General features: G+C 42.6%; 1 protein-coding gene across 4 annotated transcripts in view; it reads right to left on the bottom strand.

Moving 5' to 3' along the window:
* XYLT1 (xylosyltransferase 1) overlaps window positions 1-18,859 on the bottom strand; it is a 492,695-nt gene that overhangs the window by 339,736 nt on the left and 134,100 nt on the right. For all 4 annotated transcript variants that reach the window (XM_079945329.1, XM_079945332.1, XM_079945331.1 and 1 more), the window contains one exon: window positions 5,998-6,203. In XM_079945329.1, coding sequence (XP_079801455.1) covers window positions 5,998-6,168 — 171 coding nt within the window. In that variant the 5' untranslated portion in view covers window positions 6,169-6,203. The remainder of the gene's footprint in view (window positions 1-5,997; window positions 6,204-18,859) is intronic.

The following is an 18,859-nucleotide window of genomic DNA, read 5'->3' as shown; positions in this document are numbered from 1 at the left end:
CATGTTTTTGAACAAAATGCGTTTACGTGAGCACAAGCCTGTAGATAGAACAGAATGGCGGAGCGTGATGGGATGGAGGATATTCCAGCCTGGGCAGGAGAACCACAGTGGCCAGGGCAGCCAGAGGCAGCATATCAGTAGTTCTGGTGGTGGAGGGTGGGAGGCAAGGGATATTAATGAGCCTGGAAGTAAGTAAGCTAAGTAACTTTTTTTCTTTCCCCAAATCACTAACTTTCATTGTTATTTCTCACATGGTAAGTACAATGTTATTTCTCACATGGTAGGTATATGTATAATATATGTATACATATTTAGTTTTATATAAATAAATATAAATATTTATATATAAATAATAAATATAAATATTTAGTTTTATATAAACTATATATATATATATAGTTTTTCATTGAAAAAGAGCCCAATAGTAGAAAATGTTTGAAGAATATAAATGGATAAAGAAATTATGGAAATCTCAATCTTACTATGCTCAACTCCCCCCAGGAGATAATCACTGGTATTGCTTGGTACAAATCCTTTAGCTGTGCATTTACATACACAGCTATTTTTTTTCTAGCATAAATGAATGGAATAATACTATATGTATTGTTCTGCAATTTGCTTTTTTATTTTAACTTAGTATTTCTTGGAGACCTTTTTGTGGCACTCAGTAGAGGTCTAGCTCATTTTTAGAATGGCTTCATATTATTCCATGCTACGGATGAAGTGTAATTTATTTAACCCTTCCACTATTAATGGACATTTATACCCATTTGAAGTTTTACCTCCTTCTGTGATTCATGGACTAATAGCTCCACTAATGGCAAGCTTTACAACATGGCAGTATAAACGACTACATTTTTCCCTCCCTGAATTTGTAAACGTCTTATCAACAACAGTACAGGGGTGGGTGTGTGTGCATTGGCTGCAGATGCCTCATGCCTGGGCCATGGCAATTCCTCCTGGAGGTGAAGGCTGTTTGCCTGCACTGTCTTGGGAAAGAGGAAGAAGCTCCCAGAAGACCTGCCTTTCTCGTCTCTGACCCGCCTCTTTCTCTCCCCTTCCAGGCATAGGAACAGTCCACAGTTCCTAAGAAGATTCCAGATCAAAGTGCTTCCTGTCCTTTGGCCCAAGAACCATACCCACTTACAAATGAATCATGATTAACTTTACACTTGTGCTTGGGGCATTTCCCTAAACTCTCATGTAAGCCCACTCTTGATGTGTTTAGCTTTTATTTCTTGCTCTCTCCATTTATCTGTCTCTGTCCACCCTGTTTCTGTCAGTCTCCTTCTCTCCTCCACCAAGATACAGAATTTTATCCTCAGTAGATTATGAATGAAGTCTTATCAGTTGTCATAAGCAACCTTGCTGGGGGTGAGGAAGCAGAACGTGGCAACTCTGGGAAAACGAGACGAGAATTTATTACTTAGGGTTTTCTCAGTGCCTCACCCCAAACCTCATGCTTACTAAAAGCACTAGATACCATCTCGTTGATTTTAAGATGTTGTCCTTACCATGCTGACATTTCTAAAGCCAGCATGTGTTCTATGATAAAAGTCTACTTTTAATACAATATTTAAAAAATAACCAATGGCATTTTATAATTGAAGTAAATTCCTGTAAGAAGGAATGATTCAGTTGCCCCTGCCATTAGGAACTGTGTCAAGGATGAGGACACCCAGAAGCCAGCCATGGCTCTCTCTCCTCTAGCCCCCTCCCCACATGCTCATCATGCCTGAAATATCCACTATTCGAATTCTTTCTTAGGACCCTTAAGGGACCTTGGGCTCCATGGGTGGTCCTCTGGCTTGGCAAACTAAAGCATTAGCACCTCCTGGCTAGAGTGATTGGTTCAGGGGCAGGCACATCACCCAAGCTGGGCCACTGAGACTTAGGTCCTCTTGACTGGTAACAAGCCAATGGAATGTCGAGGTCCAGAGCTGCAGGGGGCCATCAAAACCTTTGGGGATGAAGCCAACCCAAGAAGTCAGAGTCCAAAGATGAAGAGAGGGAATTCCCAATGCCATTGTAGAGCACCTGGATACAGCTGTTCCTGAAGCTAGACCATTTAGGTTTAAGCCGGTTGGAGTTGAGCTTCTGCCACATGCAACCAACCCTGACCTGATGACTACAGCCGCAAATCTGTGCTGACACACAACAGGGCTAGAGCATGAAAGAGAAGAAAGGGGAGGGGAAAGCTTGGAGTAGGGGCAAGGGGACGGGGGTGTGGTGAGGCAGGAGAGGGAGAAATCCCAGAGCACTGAAAGGGACAGTGTGGAGATAAGGGAGCCATGAATAAGGATTTCTCGGCATGGTCTCTGAGGCCCTCCCAGTGGGACCTGTCTCTCTCTTTCCTTGCATTGGACAACTCCATCCCCTTTGCTTCCTGTTCTCTCACATCCTAGGTATCCCTTCCTCAGGGCACATGCTTTTTCTTTCTGGACTGTTCATGCCCCATTGTTGGCTAATTTTTCGGTGAGCCTTGAACTCAAAGATCTTCTCCTAGGGGGGCCCACCCATACCCATACCAGGCGTACCTCTTCTATCTAACACCCTCCCCATTTGAAAGTACACGTATGCATACTTGTGCATGTGTGTGTGTGTGTGTGTGTGTGTGTGTAGTTATCTGGTTAATGTCCTTCTTTCCCACTAGACTAAGCTCCCCAAGGTGAAATCTCTGTCTTTGCAATCCTACACCCAGTGCCTTGCACATGCCTGGCATTTTCCCATTACGCTCGGGAAATATCTGCTGAGTGAAGGAATCAGAGTCTCACTTGGGTTGAAGTCCCCCCAGGGCACACACTGATAAAGCTTCAGGGTCTGGACTCAGACTCTTGGGTGCCAGCCTGACTAATTGTGATCTTGGGAAAGTCACTGACATTTGTTAGGCTCAGTTTCCTCATCCGTGAAATGGGGATAATAGTGGCACCCACTTCCCAGGGATGCTGCAAGGATTACATGAGCTATTATCAATAAACCACTGAGAACAAGAGCTGACACAGTCCACACAGAATAAAGGTATGCTAAGCTTATTCTCACAAGGGCCCCTTTAGCTGTGGTTGACAACAGGGAAGGAATAAATCTTGTGTTGCCAAAGGACATATATCTCCAAGCCCAATTGAAATAAGACAAGAATAACTACAGGAAGCCAGGAAGCATAAGGAGTTGGCTTTGGCTAGGTTTGCAGCCCACGGTGGCCCACGGCTCGATGGACCAGCCATGTTTAGAAAGATCACCTGGTATCTAGAGAGTCCTCAAATGCAGTACTTCACGCTTTGATGGACTCAAGAACAACCTGACGGATCTTTTGAAAATGCAGATTCTGATTTAGGGCAGGGCCCGAGACCGTGCATTTCTAACATGCTCCCAGGCGACGCTGCCACTGCGGTGGGCACACCGTGCTTTGAGCAGCCAGGCAGACGCACAGTGGGAAGCGATTGCCGGCGTTCCGAGGAAAAGGAAGCTGGCTGGCTCTAGCGCCCAGCACTGTTGGAGAGAGTGGGTGATTGAGAAGGAAAGGAGACAACCTGAAATGGAAATAAATGCTGTGCACCACAATCTCATTACTGTCTAAAATTAGATTAACATAATTAAACATTTAAAAGCTGGATTAAAGCATGTCAGTCTGAAATCTAGTGCTGAACGATGCTGTGGCTCTCTCTGCTTTTTCCTTAAGGGTTTGGGCTAATGGGTATTTCCAAGATTACTGGGTTACATGTTGTTCTTTGTGATTTTAAATTATCACCAAACACCTCCAACCGGCCTTCTTTTCGAGACGACTTTCCCGGGACATGGCTGCCACGACTCTGAAAAATGTTCCGGCGTCCTGAGCCCTCAGCCCCTTCCTCCCACTGACTTCTAGCCTCCTTGCGATGAAAAAGGAGGTTTACTCACCCTACAATCTGCAGGTATGCACCTGATACTTGTCACACCCATCACAGTGATTGGCATAAGTATTACTGAGATTCCCGTTTTAAAAGTAAAGAAATAGAGGTTCAGAGAGGTAAAGTAAGCTGCATGGGGTCACACAGCTGATTCGTGGAAAAGACGGGATGCTAACACAGTTCTGTTTGTTTGACTTTAAAATATCCATGTTCTTTCCATGGCCTCTCTGAAGAGTAAAGCATCATGGGGCTCCAGTAAAGGTGTGTGTGTCTGGGTGTTTGTGTGTGCACACCACGTATGTACACGTTGTGTGTAGGCAGAGGAGGGAGGGATGCAGAAAGAAAGAGAGGCAGAACGAACATCCAATTTTAAAATCTCTGTCTCTTCGTTTTTGCTAAAGTTGCCATACTGGAGCCATTACCAGCTGATATAATTTACTACATATTTTAATAGAACTGGGCTAAGTGATCTGTTCCCTCACCACAGTCACAAAGCACTTACTAACTTGGGCTCTAATTCCAGTCCTGGAGTCATTAAGTCTGTTCTCATCCACCCAGAGACTAATATCCCAAGGGTGAGTATTATCTTGGTGACATACTTGATTGCATGGCTTTGAGCCTGGAATGGAGAAGGTTATCCTTTCCCTCTGCCCAGGGTAGGTGGATGGTGATGGCAAATTGGGGTGGGGACCGTGGAGCTAGGCGAGGGTCGCGGTGGCCATTCTTTCGTAGGATGCAGCCATATCCTTGACAAGCTTCTCTCCTGAATACTCTGAGACTTGAAGTTTTCCCAAAACATCTTCCTATAAACGAGATTTCCTTCAGCAAAGTGAGCTATTTTCAAGAAGTCCTGGGAGAGAACTTTGCCTAAGCTGGATTTAGACTGGAGGGACGCTGATGTAGGGAAGGGCTCCTCATTAAAGAGCTGTTGCTTTGAACTGAAGATGACCATTTTCTCCTACCTATACAAGCCAGAGAGTCACTCTGCTATTATTATTCATTTTAGAATAAAATGAGGACCTACTACGTGCCAGCCAGTCTTCTAGATGCTGAGACCACCACTGTGAACCACGCTTGGACTCTAGACAGTGAGACATTAAAAATGTAGGAAAGGGCTTCCCTGGTGGCGCAGTGGTTGAGAGTCTGCCTGCCAATGCAGGGGACACGGGTTCGAGCCCTGGTCTGGGAAGATCCCACGTGCCACGGAGCAACTGGGCCCGTGAGCCACAAATACTGAGCTCTGTGCGTCTGGAGCCTGTGCTCCGCAGCAAGAGAGGCCGTGACAGTGAGAGGCCTGCGCACCGTGATGAAGAGTGGACCCCGTTTGCCACAACTAGAGAAAGCCCTCGCACAGAAACGAAGACCCAACACAGCCAAAAATAAATAAATGAATAAATAAATTTTAAAAAAAATGTAGGAAAATGGTTCAGCCTCTGTGGACAGCAGTTGGGTTCCTTAGCAAGCTGAACGTTGAATTACCATAAGACCCAGCAATTCCACTGCCCGAAGAATTGAAAACAGACACTCAAACAAATGGTACACAAATGTCCAAAGCAGCACTGTTCACAATAGCCCATGTGCTAGAAAAACTCAAATGTCCATCAGCAGATGAGCGGATGAACCAAATGTGGTCTATCCACACAATGGAATATCACTCAATTATAAAAAGGAATGAAGGGGAACCCTCTTACACTTTTGGTGGGAATGTAAATTGGTGCAGCCACTAGGGAGAACAGTATGGAGGTTCCTTAAAAAACTAAAAATAGAACTACCATATGATCCAGCAATTTCACTCCCAGGTGTATATCTGGAGAAAACAACAATTCAAAAAGATACATGTACCCCAATGTTCATAGCAGCACTATTTACAATAGCCAGGACATGGAAGCAACCTCAATGTCCACCGACAGATGAATGGATAAAGAAGATGTGGTACATATATACAATGGACTATTACTCAGCCACGAAAAAGAATGAGATAACGCCATTTGCAGCAACATGGATGGATATAGAGATTGTCACACTGAGTGAAGTAAGTCAGACAGAGAAAGACAAATATCATATGATATCGCTTATATGTGAAATCTAAAAAAAAGGGTACAAATGAACTTACCTGCAAAACAGAAATAGAGGGCTTCCCTGGTGGCGCAGTGGTTGAGAGTCCGCCTGCCGGTGCAGGGGACACGGGTTCGTGCCCCGGTCCGGGAAGATCCCACATGCCGCGGAGCGGCTGGGCCCGTGAGCCATGGCCGCTGAGCCTGCGCGTCCAGAGCCTGCGCTCCATGACGGGAGAGGCCACAACACTGAGAGGCCCACGTACTGCAAAAAACAAACAAACAAAAACAGAAATAGAGTCACAGATGTAGAAATTGGCAATTCCCAGGGGGGAAGGGGGGGAAGGGATAAATTGGGAGACTGGGATTGACATATATACACTATTATATATAAAATAGATAACTAATAAGGACCGACTGTATAGCACAGGGAACTCTACTCAGTACTCTGTAATGGCCTATATGGGAAAAGAATCTAAAAAAGAGTGGATATAGGTGTATGTATAACAGATTCACTTTGCTGTACACCTGAAATAAACACAACATTGTAAATCAACTCTACCCCAATACAAATTTTTTTAAAAAAGGAATGAAATTTTGATACTTGCTACAACATGGATGAGCTTTGAAAACTTTATGGTCAGTGAAAGAAGCCAGGCGCAAAAGGCCATTTATTGTATGACTCCATTTATATGAAACATCCTGAATAGGTAAATCCACACAGAGGGAGAGCAGATGGTTAGAGGCACGGGCTGGAGTGGGGGGATGGGAGTGACTGCTTAATGGGTATGGGGTTTCCTTTCGGGGTGATGAAAATGTTTTGGAACTAGATAGAGGTGGTGGTTGTACAATACTGTGAAAATACCAAATGCCAACGTTATACACTTAAAATGGTTAATTTTATGTTGTGTGGATTTCACCTTAATTTAAAAATACATGTTAATACAATAATTTCAGATAATGAGAAGAGCTAATAGGAACATAAAGCAGGATAATGAGGTCATCAGAGATGAAATGTAAGAGGCTGTCCACAAAGGGGAAACATTTAAGGCAATTGCCTGGAGGGGAAAACCTTGCAGATTAGGGAAGAACTTTACAGGCAGGGGAAGAGTAAGAACAAAGGCCCTGGGGCAGGAAGGAGATGGGCCTGATGGGTGCCAGTGTAGCTGGATGTTGTGGGTAAAGAGGGGGAAGGCCAGAGCTGAGAGTGTGAGGTAGGTAGGAACCAGATCCTGGAAACTCACCTGAAGGGAAGAAGCTTGCATTTGACTCTAATTCTCAGGGGAAGCCACTGGAGAGTTGTAATCAGGTGACATATGCTGATTTGCATTTTTTGTAAATACAGGTAAAATTTGCCTAACGTAAAATTAACTAATTAATTTTAAAGTGCACTATTCAGTGACATTTAGTAAATTTACAATGCTGTGTAACTACCATCTCTAGTTCCAAAACATTTGCATCACCCCAAAGAAAGCTGTAGATATTAAGTAGTCACTCCCACTACCCCCTCCCCAAGCCCTGCTAACCACTGATCCACTTTCTGTCTCTATACACTTACCTATTCTGGATGTTTCATATAAATGGAATCACACAATATGGGACCTTTTGTGTCTGGCTAATTTCACTCAGCATCATGTTTTCAAGGTTCATTCATGTTGTAGCAAGTATCAGAACTTTATTCGTTTTCAGGGTTGAATGATATTCCATTGAATGGATAGACCACGTTTTGTTGATGCAGTCATTAGTGAATGGACATTTGGGTTGTTTCCATATTTTGTGAATAGTGCTACTATGAACACTTTGTAGAAGTTTTTGTTTGAACACCTGTTTTCAGTTCTTTGGGATATCTACCTAGGAGTGGAATTGCTGGGTCATATGGAAATCCTATGTTTAATGTTTTGAAGAACTGCCAAACTATTTTCCACAATGGCAGCTCTATTTTATATTCCCATGTACTGATTGGCATTTTTCAAAAAGAATTTTTTGGTCGTTATGTGGCAAAAAGATCGTAGGCAGGAGGTGGAGGAGGCATGGAGACCAGTTAGTTCCCTTTGTCCGGGGAGGAGGTGACAGTGGCTGAGACTTTATTAGCAGAAGTAGAGGTGAGGAAAAGTGGATGAATTCTAGCATGTTTTGGAATGCCCTGACTTACAACTGAAAACTTCAGGTGGAATTCTAGCTGTGAGAGAAAAATTGTACAAAGGCAGCTCTGGTCTGATTTTGAAGTGAAATGTAGTGGGGAGATTTGAATCCTGGGAAGAAAAAAGTTCTTCAGCCATTCTCTATTCAGTGATTGGTGAGGACGTTTTGTAGGGAAATTTCCATTATCTTGCCAGCTGGCTTGAAAACTACTCTTGGGGATAAAACTTTTTTTTAAGAAAGACACCTTGATGGGCAGCTAAGAGGAAAAGTGAGACCCTGAAGTCATCAGTCAGTAAAAGCAAAGTCCCCTAAAGCAAGGTTTAATGGTTCTCCAGAATTTTCCCTGGTGTGGGGTTGGAGGAGAGAAAAAAGAGATTAGAATGGGTGAGGAAGGCATCAGTTAGGCAATGCCTTGTGGATGCCTGGGACCACTGGCCAGAGAAGCATCTCCAGTGAAATCTGTTGAATCATCTGGCTTAAAGCCCGTGAAGAGACAAGACCACTGAGTCCCAGGGCAGCAAAATGCTTGCAAAAAGATGGGTGATACTAAGTGGCAAAACCAAAAATCAAATGTCCTTTCCACTTTTCTCTTGCTATGGAATGTTTTCAAAGCGTTTCTTTGAAGAGAAACAAGTAAATACTCAAGCTGCACTCCCTATAAGTTTACATTCCCCTTCATCCAACCATCCATCCATCCATCCATCCATCTATCCACCCATGACCCATCCACCTACCCATGCATCCATTTCATCATTCAGCAAATTTCATAACACATTTACCATCTAAGCTGAGGTTGGGTTGTCAGAAGGCAATCCTGCAGGGCCTATTTACCATGACATGGAATTTGAATTTTATTCTAAGAGTGATGGGGACCCAGGTAGGGGTTTTAGCATGAGGTAGCCTAAACGCAAGTTAAAATGATTACTTTGGTTTGTGGATGGTGGGTGGGAGGGGGCAAAAGAAGGAGCAGGGAGATGCAGTCTCTAAATAACACAGTCTGACAGGCCTATTGATGCGGACCAAGGTTCTTGGCCTTCCCCAGTCAATAGAAATTGATCAGAGGTCAGACAAGAAATTCAAGCAAGGCTTTATTGGGGCCCCTGCTGCAGCAGCGGGGAGCAAGAACAAGCAACACGTTCCCCAGCTCGCTCCCCCGAGAAGGGGGGCAGCTGGTTCCTTATATGGGGTGAGGGTAGGGGTGGTGCCCAGGGGTCAGGGTAGAGGGGTGGCTTAGGTGTTTTGCCCACCCCTTTCTTGGTGTTCTGTGCAGGGGACATGCACAGTACCCTGCTTTTGCTCCTGGCTTTTCAGAAGCGGCAGTTGGGTTTTCTGATCTTTTTGTGTCTTTTATATCTTGTTGTCCATAATTTGCCCCAACTGCACATGCACGCAGTTATTTTTAGTCCCTTATATTTTCTTTGTATTTTGTTTCTCGAGGAGACATTTGTCCAGGTGTAAGCACTGCAGCAAAGGGTCCCAGGTCCTAAGTCCCAGTCTGTCTCACTATTGCCTTCAGCTATCTGGGCTTCCAAGCAGTTCAATAAGAACTTATTGAGTTGCTACTGCGTACCAGGCCCAGGTACTCTGGGTACAGATATGATCAGGGAGTGTTGCCTGCACTGGAACTGAAGCTGCAGTGGGAGAGACAGAAGGAAGCCAGCAATTATGACTTGGGATAGGATATCTGGATACCCAGATGATGTGACGACACAGGGCAGGAACCCCAACAGAACCTAAAGAGGCAGAGATATCAAGGAGGGCATCTTGGAGGAATTAGCATTTAGGCCGAGGATCTAAGGATGATTTGGACTTAGCTGGGGAGGGCATACTTGGCAAAGAAAACAGGATGAGCAAAGGCACTAAGGCGTGGCACAGCGTGGTTTTACGTGGGAAGTCACATGAGATTCCTTAGGGAATGAGGCAGAATATTACTAAACAAATAGGTACAAGTGATGTTGTGTGTGTGTGTGTGTGTGTGTGTCTGTGTGTGTTACAAGCTGATCAGTATGGGAGGGTGGCTGTGGGTGGAGGATGAGAATGGAGATGTTGGCAGGGGCTGGGCATGGTAGATCTCACATGGTTCGTACTCGGATGGTACTGGGGAGCCGCTGATTATAAAAGGGAGAGGCACAAACCCTCCTGCTTCTGCTCCTTTCTCGGTGAAGAGTCATAGTCTGAGCATGTGTGGGCAAGAGAGGATGAGACCTTAGGAAGCAAATTCAATATGCTGTTTGTTGGTATAAGGTGTATGCGTGGGGAGCCAATTTCCAGGGGCAATTTATGTCTGTTGTAAAAAATAACCTTTTTTCCTATTATACTAATAATCTATTTGTTTTGAAAATTTGGAAAATATGGACTAGAAAAATGAACAAAAATTTAAACGTGAAATTACATCCCCTAGTGATAAATCTGTTAGTATTTTATTGTATATCTTTCGTGTCATTTAAAATTACATAACCATGATTTTTATATAAATGAGATCATAGTCTGCACACTGATTTATTAGTTGCTCTTACACTTAGCTATATAGCATTAACAGCCGCTGCATTCATTTCCTAGGGCTGTCAGAATGAAGTACCACAACCTGGGTGGATTAAAGCAACAGAAATGGACTTAGAAATAGAGGGACCTTCAAGATGGTGAAGGAGTAAAACATGGAGATCACTTTCCTCCCCACAAACACATCAAAAATACATCTACATGTGGAACAACTCCTACAGAACACCTGCTGAACGCTGGCAGAAGACCTTAGACTTCCCAAAAAGCAAGAAACTCCCCACGTACCTGGGTAGGGCAAAAGGAAAAAGAAAAAACAGAGACAAAAGAATAGGGACGGGACCTGCACCAGTGGGAGGGAGCTGTGAAGGAGGAAAAGTTTCCACACTCTAGGAAGCCCCTTCACTGGCGGAGACGGAAGGGTTGGGGGGGGAAGCTTCGGAGCCACGGAGGAGAGCGCAGCAACAGGGGTGCAGAGGGCAAAGCGAAGAGATTCCCGCACGGAGGGTCGGTACTGACCAGCACTCACCAGCCTGAGAGGCTTGGCTGCTCACCCGCCGGGATGGGTGGGGGCTGGGAGCTGAGGCCTGGGCTTTGGAGGTCAGACCCCAGGGAGAGGACTGGGGCTGGCTGCGTGAACACAGCCTGAAGGGGCTAGTGCACCACAGCTAGCCGGAAGGGAGTCCGGGAAAAAGTCTGGACCTGCCTAAGAGGCAAGAGACCATTGTTTCGAGGTGCGCAAGGAGAGGGGATTCAGAGCACCGCCTAAACGAGCTCCAGAGACTAGCGCGAGCTGCAGCTATCAGTGTGGACACCAGAGACGGGCATGAGACGCATGAGACGCTAAGGCTGCTGCTGCCATGACCAAGAAGCCTGTGTGCAAGCACAGGTCACTATCCACACCTCCCCTCCCGGGAGCCTGTGCAGCCCGCCACTGCCAGGGTCCCGTGATCCAGGGACAACTTCCCCGGGAGAACACATGGCACGCCTCAGGCTATGCAACATCACGCTGGCCTCTGCCGCCACAGGCTCACCCCGCACTCCGTGCCCCTCCCTCCCCCCCCTCGGCCTGAGTGAGCCAGAGTCCCCGAATCAGCTGCTACTTTAACCCCGTCCTGTCTGAGCAAAAAACAGATGCCAGAGGGCGACCTAAACACAGAGGCGGGGCCAAATCCAAAGCTGAACCCCGGGAGCTGTGAGAACAAAGAAGAGAAAGGGAAATTTCTCCCAGCAGCCTCAAGAGCAGTGGATTAAATCCCCACAATCAACTTGATGGATGTACCCTGCATCTGTGGAATACCTCAATAGACAACAAATCATCCCAAAATTGTGGTGGTGGACTTTGGGAGAAACTGCAGACTTGGGGTTTGCTTTCTTCATCTAATTTGTTTCTGGTTTTATGGTTACTTTAGTTTAGTATTTAGAGCTTACTATCACTGGTAGATTTGTTTATTGATTTGGTTGCTCTCTTCCTTATTTTATATATAAATATATATGATATATTTTCCCTTTTTCTCTTTTTGTGAGTGTGTATGCTTCTTTGTGTGATTTTGTCTCTATAGCTTTGTTTTTACCATGTCCTAGGGTTCTGTCTGTCCGTTTTTTTTGTTTGTTTGTTTTAGAATAGTTTTTAGCACTTGTTATCATTGGTGGATTTGTTTTTTGGCTTAGTTGCTCTCTTCTTTCTTTCTTTCTTTGTTTTAATTACTTTTTTATTTTTAATAATATTTTTATTTTAATAACTATTTTATTTATTATTTTTTTCTTTCTTTCTTTCTTTTTTTTCCTCCCTTTTCTTCTGAGCTGTGTGGCTGACAGGGTCTGGCCAGGTGTCAGGCCTGAGCCTCTGAGGTGGGAAAGCCGAGTTCAGGACACTGGTCTGCCAGACACCTCCTGGCCTCACGTAATATCAAACAGTGAAAGCTCTCCCAGAGATCTCCATCACAACACTAACACCCAGCTTCACTCAACGACCAGAAAGCCCCAGTGCTGGATACCCTACGCCAAACAACTAGCAAGACAGGAACACAACCCCACCCATTAGCAGAGAGGCTGCCTAAAATCATAATAAGGTCATAGATCCCCAGAACACACCACCGGACATGGTCCTGCCCACCAGAAAGACAAGATCCAGCCCCACCCACCAGAACACAGGCACCAGTCCCCTCCACCAGGAAGCCTACACAACCCACTGAACCAACCTTAGCCACTGGGAGCAGACATCAAATACAGTGGGAACTATGAACCTGAAGCCTGAGAAAAGGCGACACCAAACACAGTAAGTTAAACAAAATGGGAAGACAGATTAATACACAGCAGATGAAGGAGCAAGGTAAAAACCCACCGGACCAAACAAATGAAGAGGAAATAGGGAGTCTACTTGAAAAAGAATTCAGAGTAATGATAGTAAACATGATCCAAAATCTTGGAAGTAGAATGGAGAAAATACAAGAAACGTTTAACAAGGACCTAGAAGAACTAAAGAGCAAAGAAACAATTATGAACAACACAATAAGTGAAATTTAAAATTCTCTAGAAGGAATCAATAGCAGAAGAACTGAGGCAAAAGAACGGATAAGTGACGTGGAAGATAAAATAGGGGAAATAACTACCGCAGAGCAGAATAAAGAAAAAAGAATGAAAAGAATTGAGGACAGTCTCACAGACCTCTGGGACAACATTAAATGCACCAACATTCAAATTATAGGGGTCGGGCTTCCCTGGTGGTGCAGTGGTTGAGAGTCCGCCTGCTGATGCAGGGGACACGGGTTCGTGCCCCGGTCCGGGAAGATCCCACATGCCACGGAACGGCTAGGCCTGTGAGCCATGGCTGCTGAGCCTGGGCGTCCGGAGCCTGTGCTCTGCAACGGGAGAGGCCACAACAGTGAGAGGCCTGCACACCGAAAAAAAAAGAAAAAATTATAGGGGTTCCCAGAAGAATAAGAGGAAAAAAAGGGAGTGAGAAAATATTTGAAGAGGTTATAGTTGAAAACGTCCCTAATATGGTAAAGGAAATAGTCAATCAAGTCCAGGAAGCACAGAGAATCCCATACAGGATAAATCCAAGGAGAAACACGCCAAGACACATATTAATCAAACTATCAAAAATTAAATACAAAGAAAAAATATGAAAAGCAGCAAGGGAAAAGCAACAAATAACATACAAGGAACTCCCCATAAGGTTAACAGCTGATCTTTCAGCAGAAACTCTGCAAGCCAGAAGGGATTGGCAGGACATATTTAAAGTGATGAAAGGGAAAAACCTACAACCAAGATTACTCTACCCAGCAAGGATCTCATTCAGATTCGATGGAGAAATTAAAAACTTTACCGACAAGCAAAAGCAAAGAGAATTCAGCACCATCAAACCAGTTTTACAACAAATGCTAAAGGAACTTCTCTAGGCAGGAAACACAAGAGAAGGAAAAGACCTACAATAACAAACGAAAAACAATTAAGAAAATGGTAATAGGAACATACATATCGATAATTACCTTAAATGTAAATGGATTAAATGCTCCAGCCAAAGACATAGACTAGCTGAATGGATACAAAAACGAGACCCATATATATGCTGTCTACAAGAGACCCAGTTCAGACCTAGGAACACATACAGACTGAAAGTGAGGGGATGGAAAAAGATAGTCCATGCAAATGGAAATCAAAAGAAAGCTGGAATAGCAATTCTCATATCAGACAAAATAGACTTCAAAACAAAGACTGTTACAAGAAGACAAAGAAGGACACTACATAATGATCAAGGGATCAATCCAAGAAGAAGATATAACAATTGTAAATATTTATGCACCCAACATAGGAGGACCTCAATACATAAGGCAAATACTAACAGCCATAAAAGGGGAAATTGACAGTAATGCAATAATAGTAGGGGACTTTTAACACCCCACTTTCACCAATGGACAGATCATCCAAATGAAAATAAATAAGGAAATGCAAGCTTTAAATAACACATTAAACAAGATGGACTTAATTGGTATTTATAGGACATTCCATCCAGAAACAACAGAATACACTTTCTTCTCAAATGCTCATGGAACATTCTCCAGGATAGATCATATCTTGGGTCACAAATCAAGCCTCGGTAAATTTAACAAAATTGAAATCATATCAAGTATCTTTTCCAGCCATAACGCTATGACGCTAGATATCAATTACAGAAAAAAAAATCTGTAAAAAGTACAAACACATGGAGGCTAAACAATACACTACTTAGAGGAAACAATAGCAAAGATCAATAAAACTAAAAGCTGGTTCTTTGAGAAGATAAACAAAATTGATAGACCATTAGCCAGACTCATCAAGAAAAAAAGGGAGAAGACTCAAGTAAATAGAATTAGAAATGAAAAAGGAGAAGTAACAATTGACACTGAAGAAATACAAAGGATCATGAGAAATTACTACAAGCAACTAAATGCCAATAAAATGGACAACCGGGAAGAAATGGAAAAATTCTTAGAAAACCACAACCTTCCGAGACTGAACCAGGAAGAAATAGAAAATATGAACAGACCAATCACAAGCACTGAAACTGAAACTGTGATTAAAAATCTTCCAACAAACAAAAGCCCAGGACCAGATGGCTTCACAGGCGAATTCTCTCAAACATTTAGAGAAGAGCTAACACCTATCCTTCTCAAACTCTCCAAAATATAAGAGAGGGAGGAACACTCCCAAACTCATTCTGGTGAGGCCACCATCACCCTGATACCAAACCCAGACAAAGATGTCACAAAGAAAGAAAACTACAGGCCAATATCACTGATGAACATAGATGCAAAAATCCTCAACAAAATACTAGCAAACAGAATCCAACAGCACATTAAAAGGATCATATACCATGATAAAGTGGGGTTTATCCCAGGAAGGCAAGGATTCTTCAATATATGCAAATCAATGTGATAAACCATATCAACAAATTGAAGGAGAAAACCCATATGATCATCTCAATACATGCACAAAAAACCTTCAACAAAATTCAACACCCATTTATGATTAAAAAAACTCTCTAGAAAATGGACATAGAGGGAACCTATGTCAACATAATAAAGGCCATATATGACAAACCCACAGCTAACATCATTCCCAATGGTGAAAAACTGAAATCATTTCCACTAAGATCAGGAACAAGACATTGTTGCCCATTCTCACCACTATTATTCAATATAGTTTTGGAAGTTTTAGCCACAGCAATCAGAGAAGAAAAAGAAATAAAAGGAATCCAAATCGGAAAAGAAGTAAAACTGTCACTGTTTGCAGATGACATGATATTATACATAGAGAATCCTAAAGATGCTACCAGAAAACTACTAGAGCTAACCAATGAATTTGGTAAAGTAGCAGGATACAAAATTAATGCACAGAAATCTCTTGCATTCTTATACACTAATGATGAAAAATCTGAAAGACAAATTAAGGAAATAATCCCATTTACACTGCAACAAAAAGAATAAAATGCCTAGGAATAAACCTACCTATGGAGACAAAAGACCTGTATGCAGAAAACTATAAGATACTGATGAAAGAAATTAAAGATGATACCAACAGATGGAGAGATATACCGTGTTCTTGGATTAGAAGAATCAACATTGTGAAAACGACTATACTACCCAAAGCAATCTACAGATTCAATGCAATCCCTATCAAATAACCACTGGCATTTTTCAAAGAATTAGAACAAAAAAATTTCACAATTTGTATGGAAACACAAAAGACCCTGAATAGCCAAAGCAATCTTGACAAAGAAAAACAGAGCTGGAGGAATCAGGCTCCCTGACTTCAGACTATACTACAAAGCTACAGTAATCAAGACAGTATGGTACTGGCACAAAAAGAGAAATATAGATCCATGGAACAGGATAGAAAGCCCAGAGATAAACCCATGCACATATGGTCACCTTATCTTTGATAAACGAGGCAAGAATATACAATAGAGAAAAGACAGCCTCTTCAATAAGTGGTGCTGGGAAAACTGGACAGCTACATGTAAAAGAATGAAATTAGAACACTCCCTAACACCATATACAAAAATAAATTCAAAATGGATTAAAGACCTAAATGTAAGGCCAGATGCTATAAAACCCTTAGAGGAAAACATAGGCAGAACACTCTATGATATAAATCACAGCAAGATCCTTTTTGACCCACCTCCTAGAGAAAGGGAAATTAAAGCAAAATTAAACAAATGGGACCTAATGAAACTTAAAAGCTTTTGCACAGCAAAGGAAAGCATAGATCAATGGAACAGGATAGAAAGCCCAGAGATAAACCCACACACACATGGTCACCTTATCTTTGATAAAGGAGGCAAGAAAAAGACGAAAAGACAACCCTCAGAATGGGAGAAAATATTTGCAAATGAAGCAACTGACAAAGGATTAATCTCCAAAATATATAAACACCTCATGCAACTCAATATCAAAACAACAAACAACGCAATCCAAAAATGGGCAGAAGACCTAAATAGTCATTTCTCCAAATAAGATATACAGATGGCCAGCAAACACATGAAAGGATGCTCAACGCCACTAATCATTAGAGAAGTGTGAATCAAAACTACAATGAGGTATCACCTCACACCGGTCAGAATGGCCAGCATCAAAAAATCTACAAACAGTAAATGCTGGAGAGGGTGTGGAGAAAAGGGAACCCTCTTGCACTGTTGGTGGGAATGTAAATTGATACAGCCACTATGGAGAACAGTATGGAGGTTCCTTAAAAAACTAAAAATAGAACTACCATATGACCCAGCAATCCCACTACTGGGCATATACCCTGAGAAAACCATAATTCAAAAGAGTAATGTACCGCAATATTCATTGCAGCTCTATTTACAATAGCCAGGACATGGAAGCAACCTAAGTGTCCATTGACAGATGAATGGAAAAAGAAGATGTGGCACATATATACAATGGGCTATTACTCAGCCATAAAAAGGAACGAAACTGAGTTAGTTGCAGTGAGGTGGATGGACGTACACACTGTCATACAGAGTGAAGTAAGTCAGAAAGAGAAAAACAAATACTGTATGCTAACATATATATATGGATTCTAAAAAAAAAAGCTCTGAAGAACCTAGGGACAGGACAGGAATAAAGACGCAGACGTAGAGAATGGACCAGAGGACACGGGGAGGGGGAAGGGTAAGGCGGGATGAAGTGAGAGAGTGGCATGGACATATATACACTACCAAATGTAAAACTGATAGCTAGTGGGAATCAGCCACATAGCACAGGGAGATCAGCTCGGTGCTTTGTGAGCACTTAGAGGGGTGGGATAGGGAGGGTGGGAGGGAGATGCAAGAGGGAGTAGATATGGGGATATATGTATATGTACAGCTGATTCATTTTGTTATACAGCAGAAACTAACACACCACTGTAAAGCAATTATACTCCAATAAAGATGTTAAAAAAAAAAAAAGAAAGCAACAGGAATGTGTTGTCTCACAGTCTGGCGGATAGACTTCCGAGATCAAAGTGACGCAGGGCCACAATCCCTCTGAAACCTATAGGGGATTCTTCCTTGACTTTTTCCAACTTCTGATGGTGGCTGCCAATTTTTAGTGTTCCTTGAGTTGCAGGTGCATCACTCCAATCTCTGCCTTTGTCACCATATGACATTCTCCTTGTGTGTCTGTCAGTGTCTTCACATGGCCTGACTCTAGCATACCTCATCTTAACTAATCACATCTGCATCAACCCTATATCCAAATAAGGTCACATTCTGAGGTATTGGGAATTACAACTTCAGCATATCTTTTTTGGGGGGAAGGGACATAATTCATAACAGCTTCTCTTGCCATTCAATATTGTGTAATATGAGATTTTTAAATTGATGTATAGTTGATTTACAATGTTGTGTTAGTTTCAGGTGTACAGCATAGTGATCCAGCTATATATATATTCTTTTTCAGATTCTTTTCTCATATAGATTATTACAAAATATTGAGTATAGTTCCCTGTGCTATATAGTAGGTCCTTGTTGTTTATCTATTTTATATATACTAGTGTTTATATGTTACTCCCAAATTCCTAATTTATACCTCCTCCCTAGCTTTCCCCTTTGGTAACCATAAGTTTGTTTTCTATGTCTGTGAGTCTGTTTCTCTTTTGTAAATAAGTTCATCTGTATCATTTTTTTAGATTCCACATATAAGTGATATCATGTGATATTTATGTTTCTCTGTCTGACTTACTTCACTTAGCATGATAATCTCTAGGCCCATTCATGTTGCTGCAAATGGCATTATTTCCAAAAAGTTTTTT

Source organism: Stenella coeruleoalba (assembly GCF_951394435.1).
Source record: "Stenella coeruleoalba genome assembly, chromosome: 15".
NCBI lineage: Eukaryota > Metazoa > Chordata > Mammalia > Artiodactyla > Delphinidae > Stenella > Stenella coeruleoalba.
This window is presented reverse-complemented; position numbering and strand designations above follow the sequence as displayed.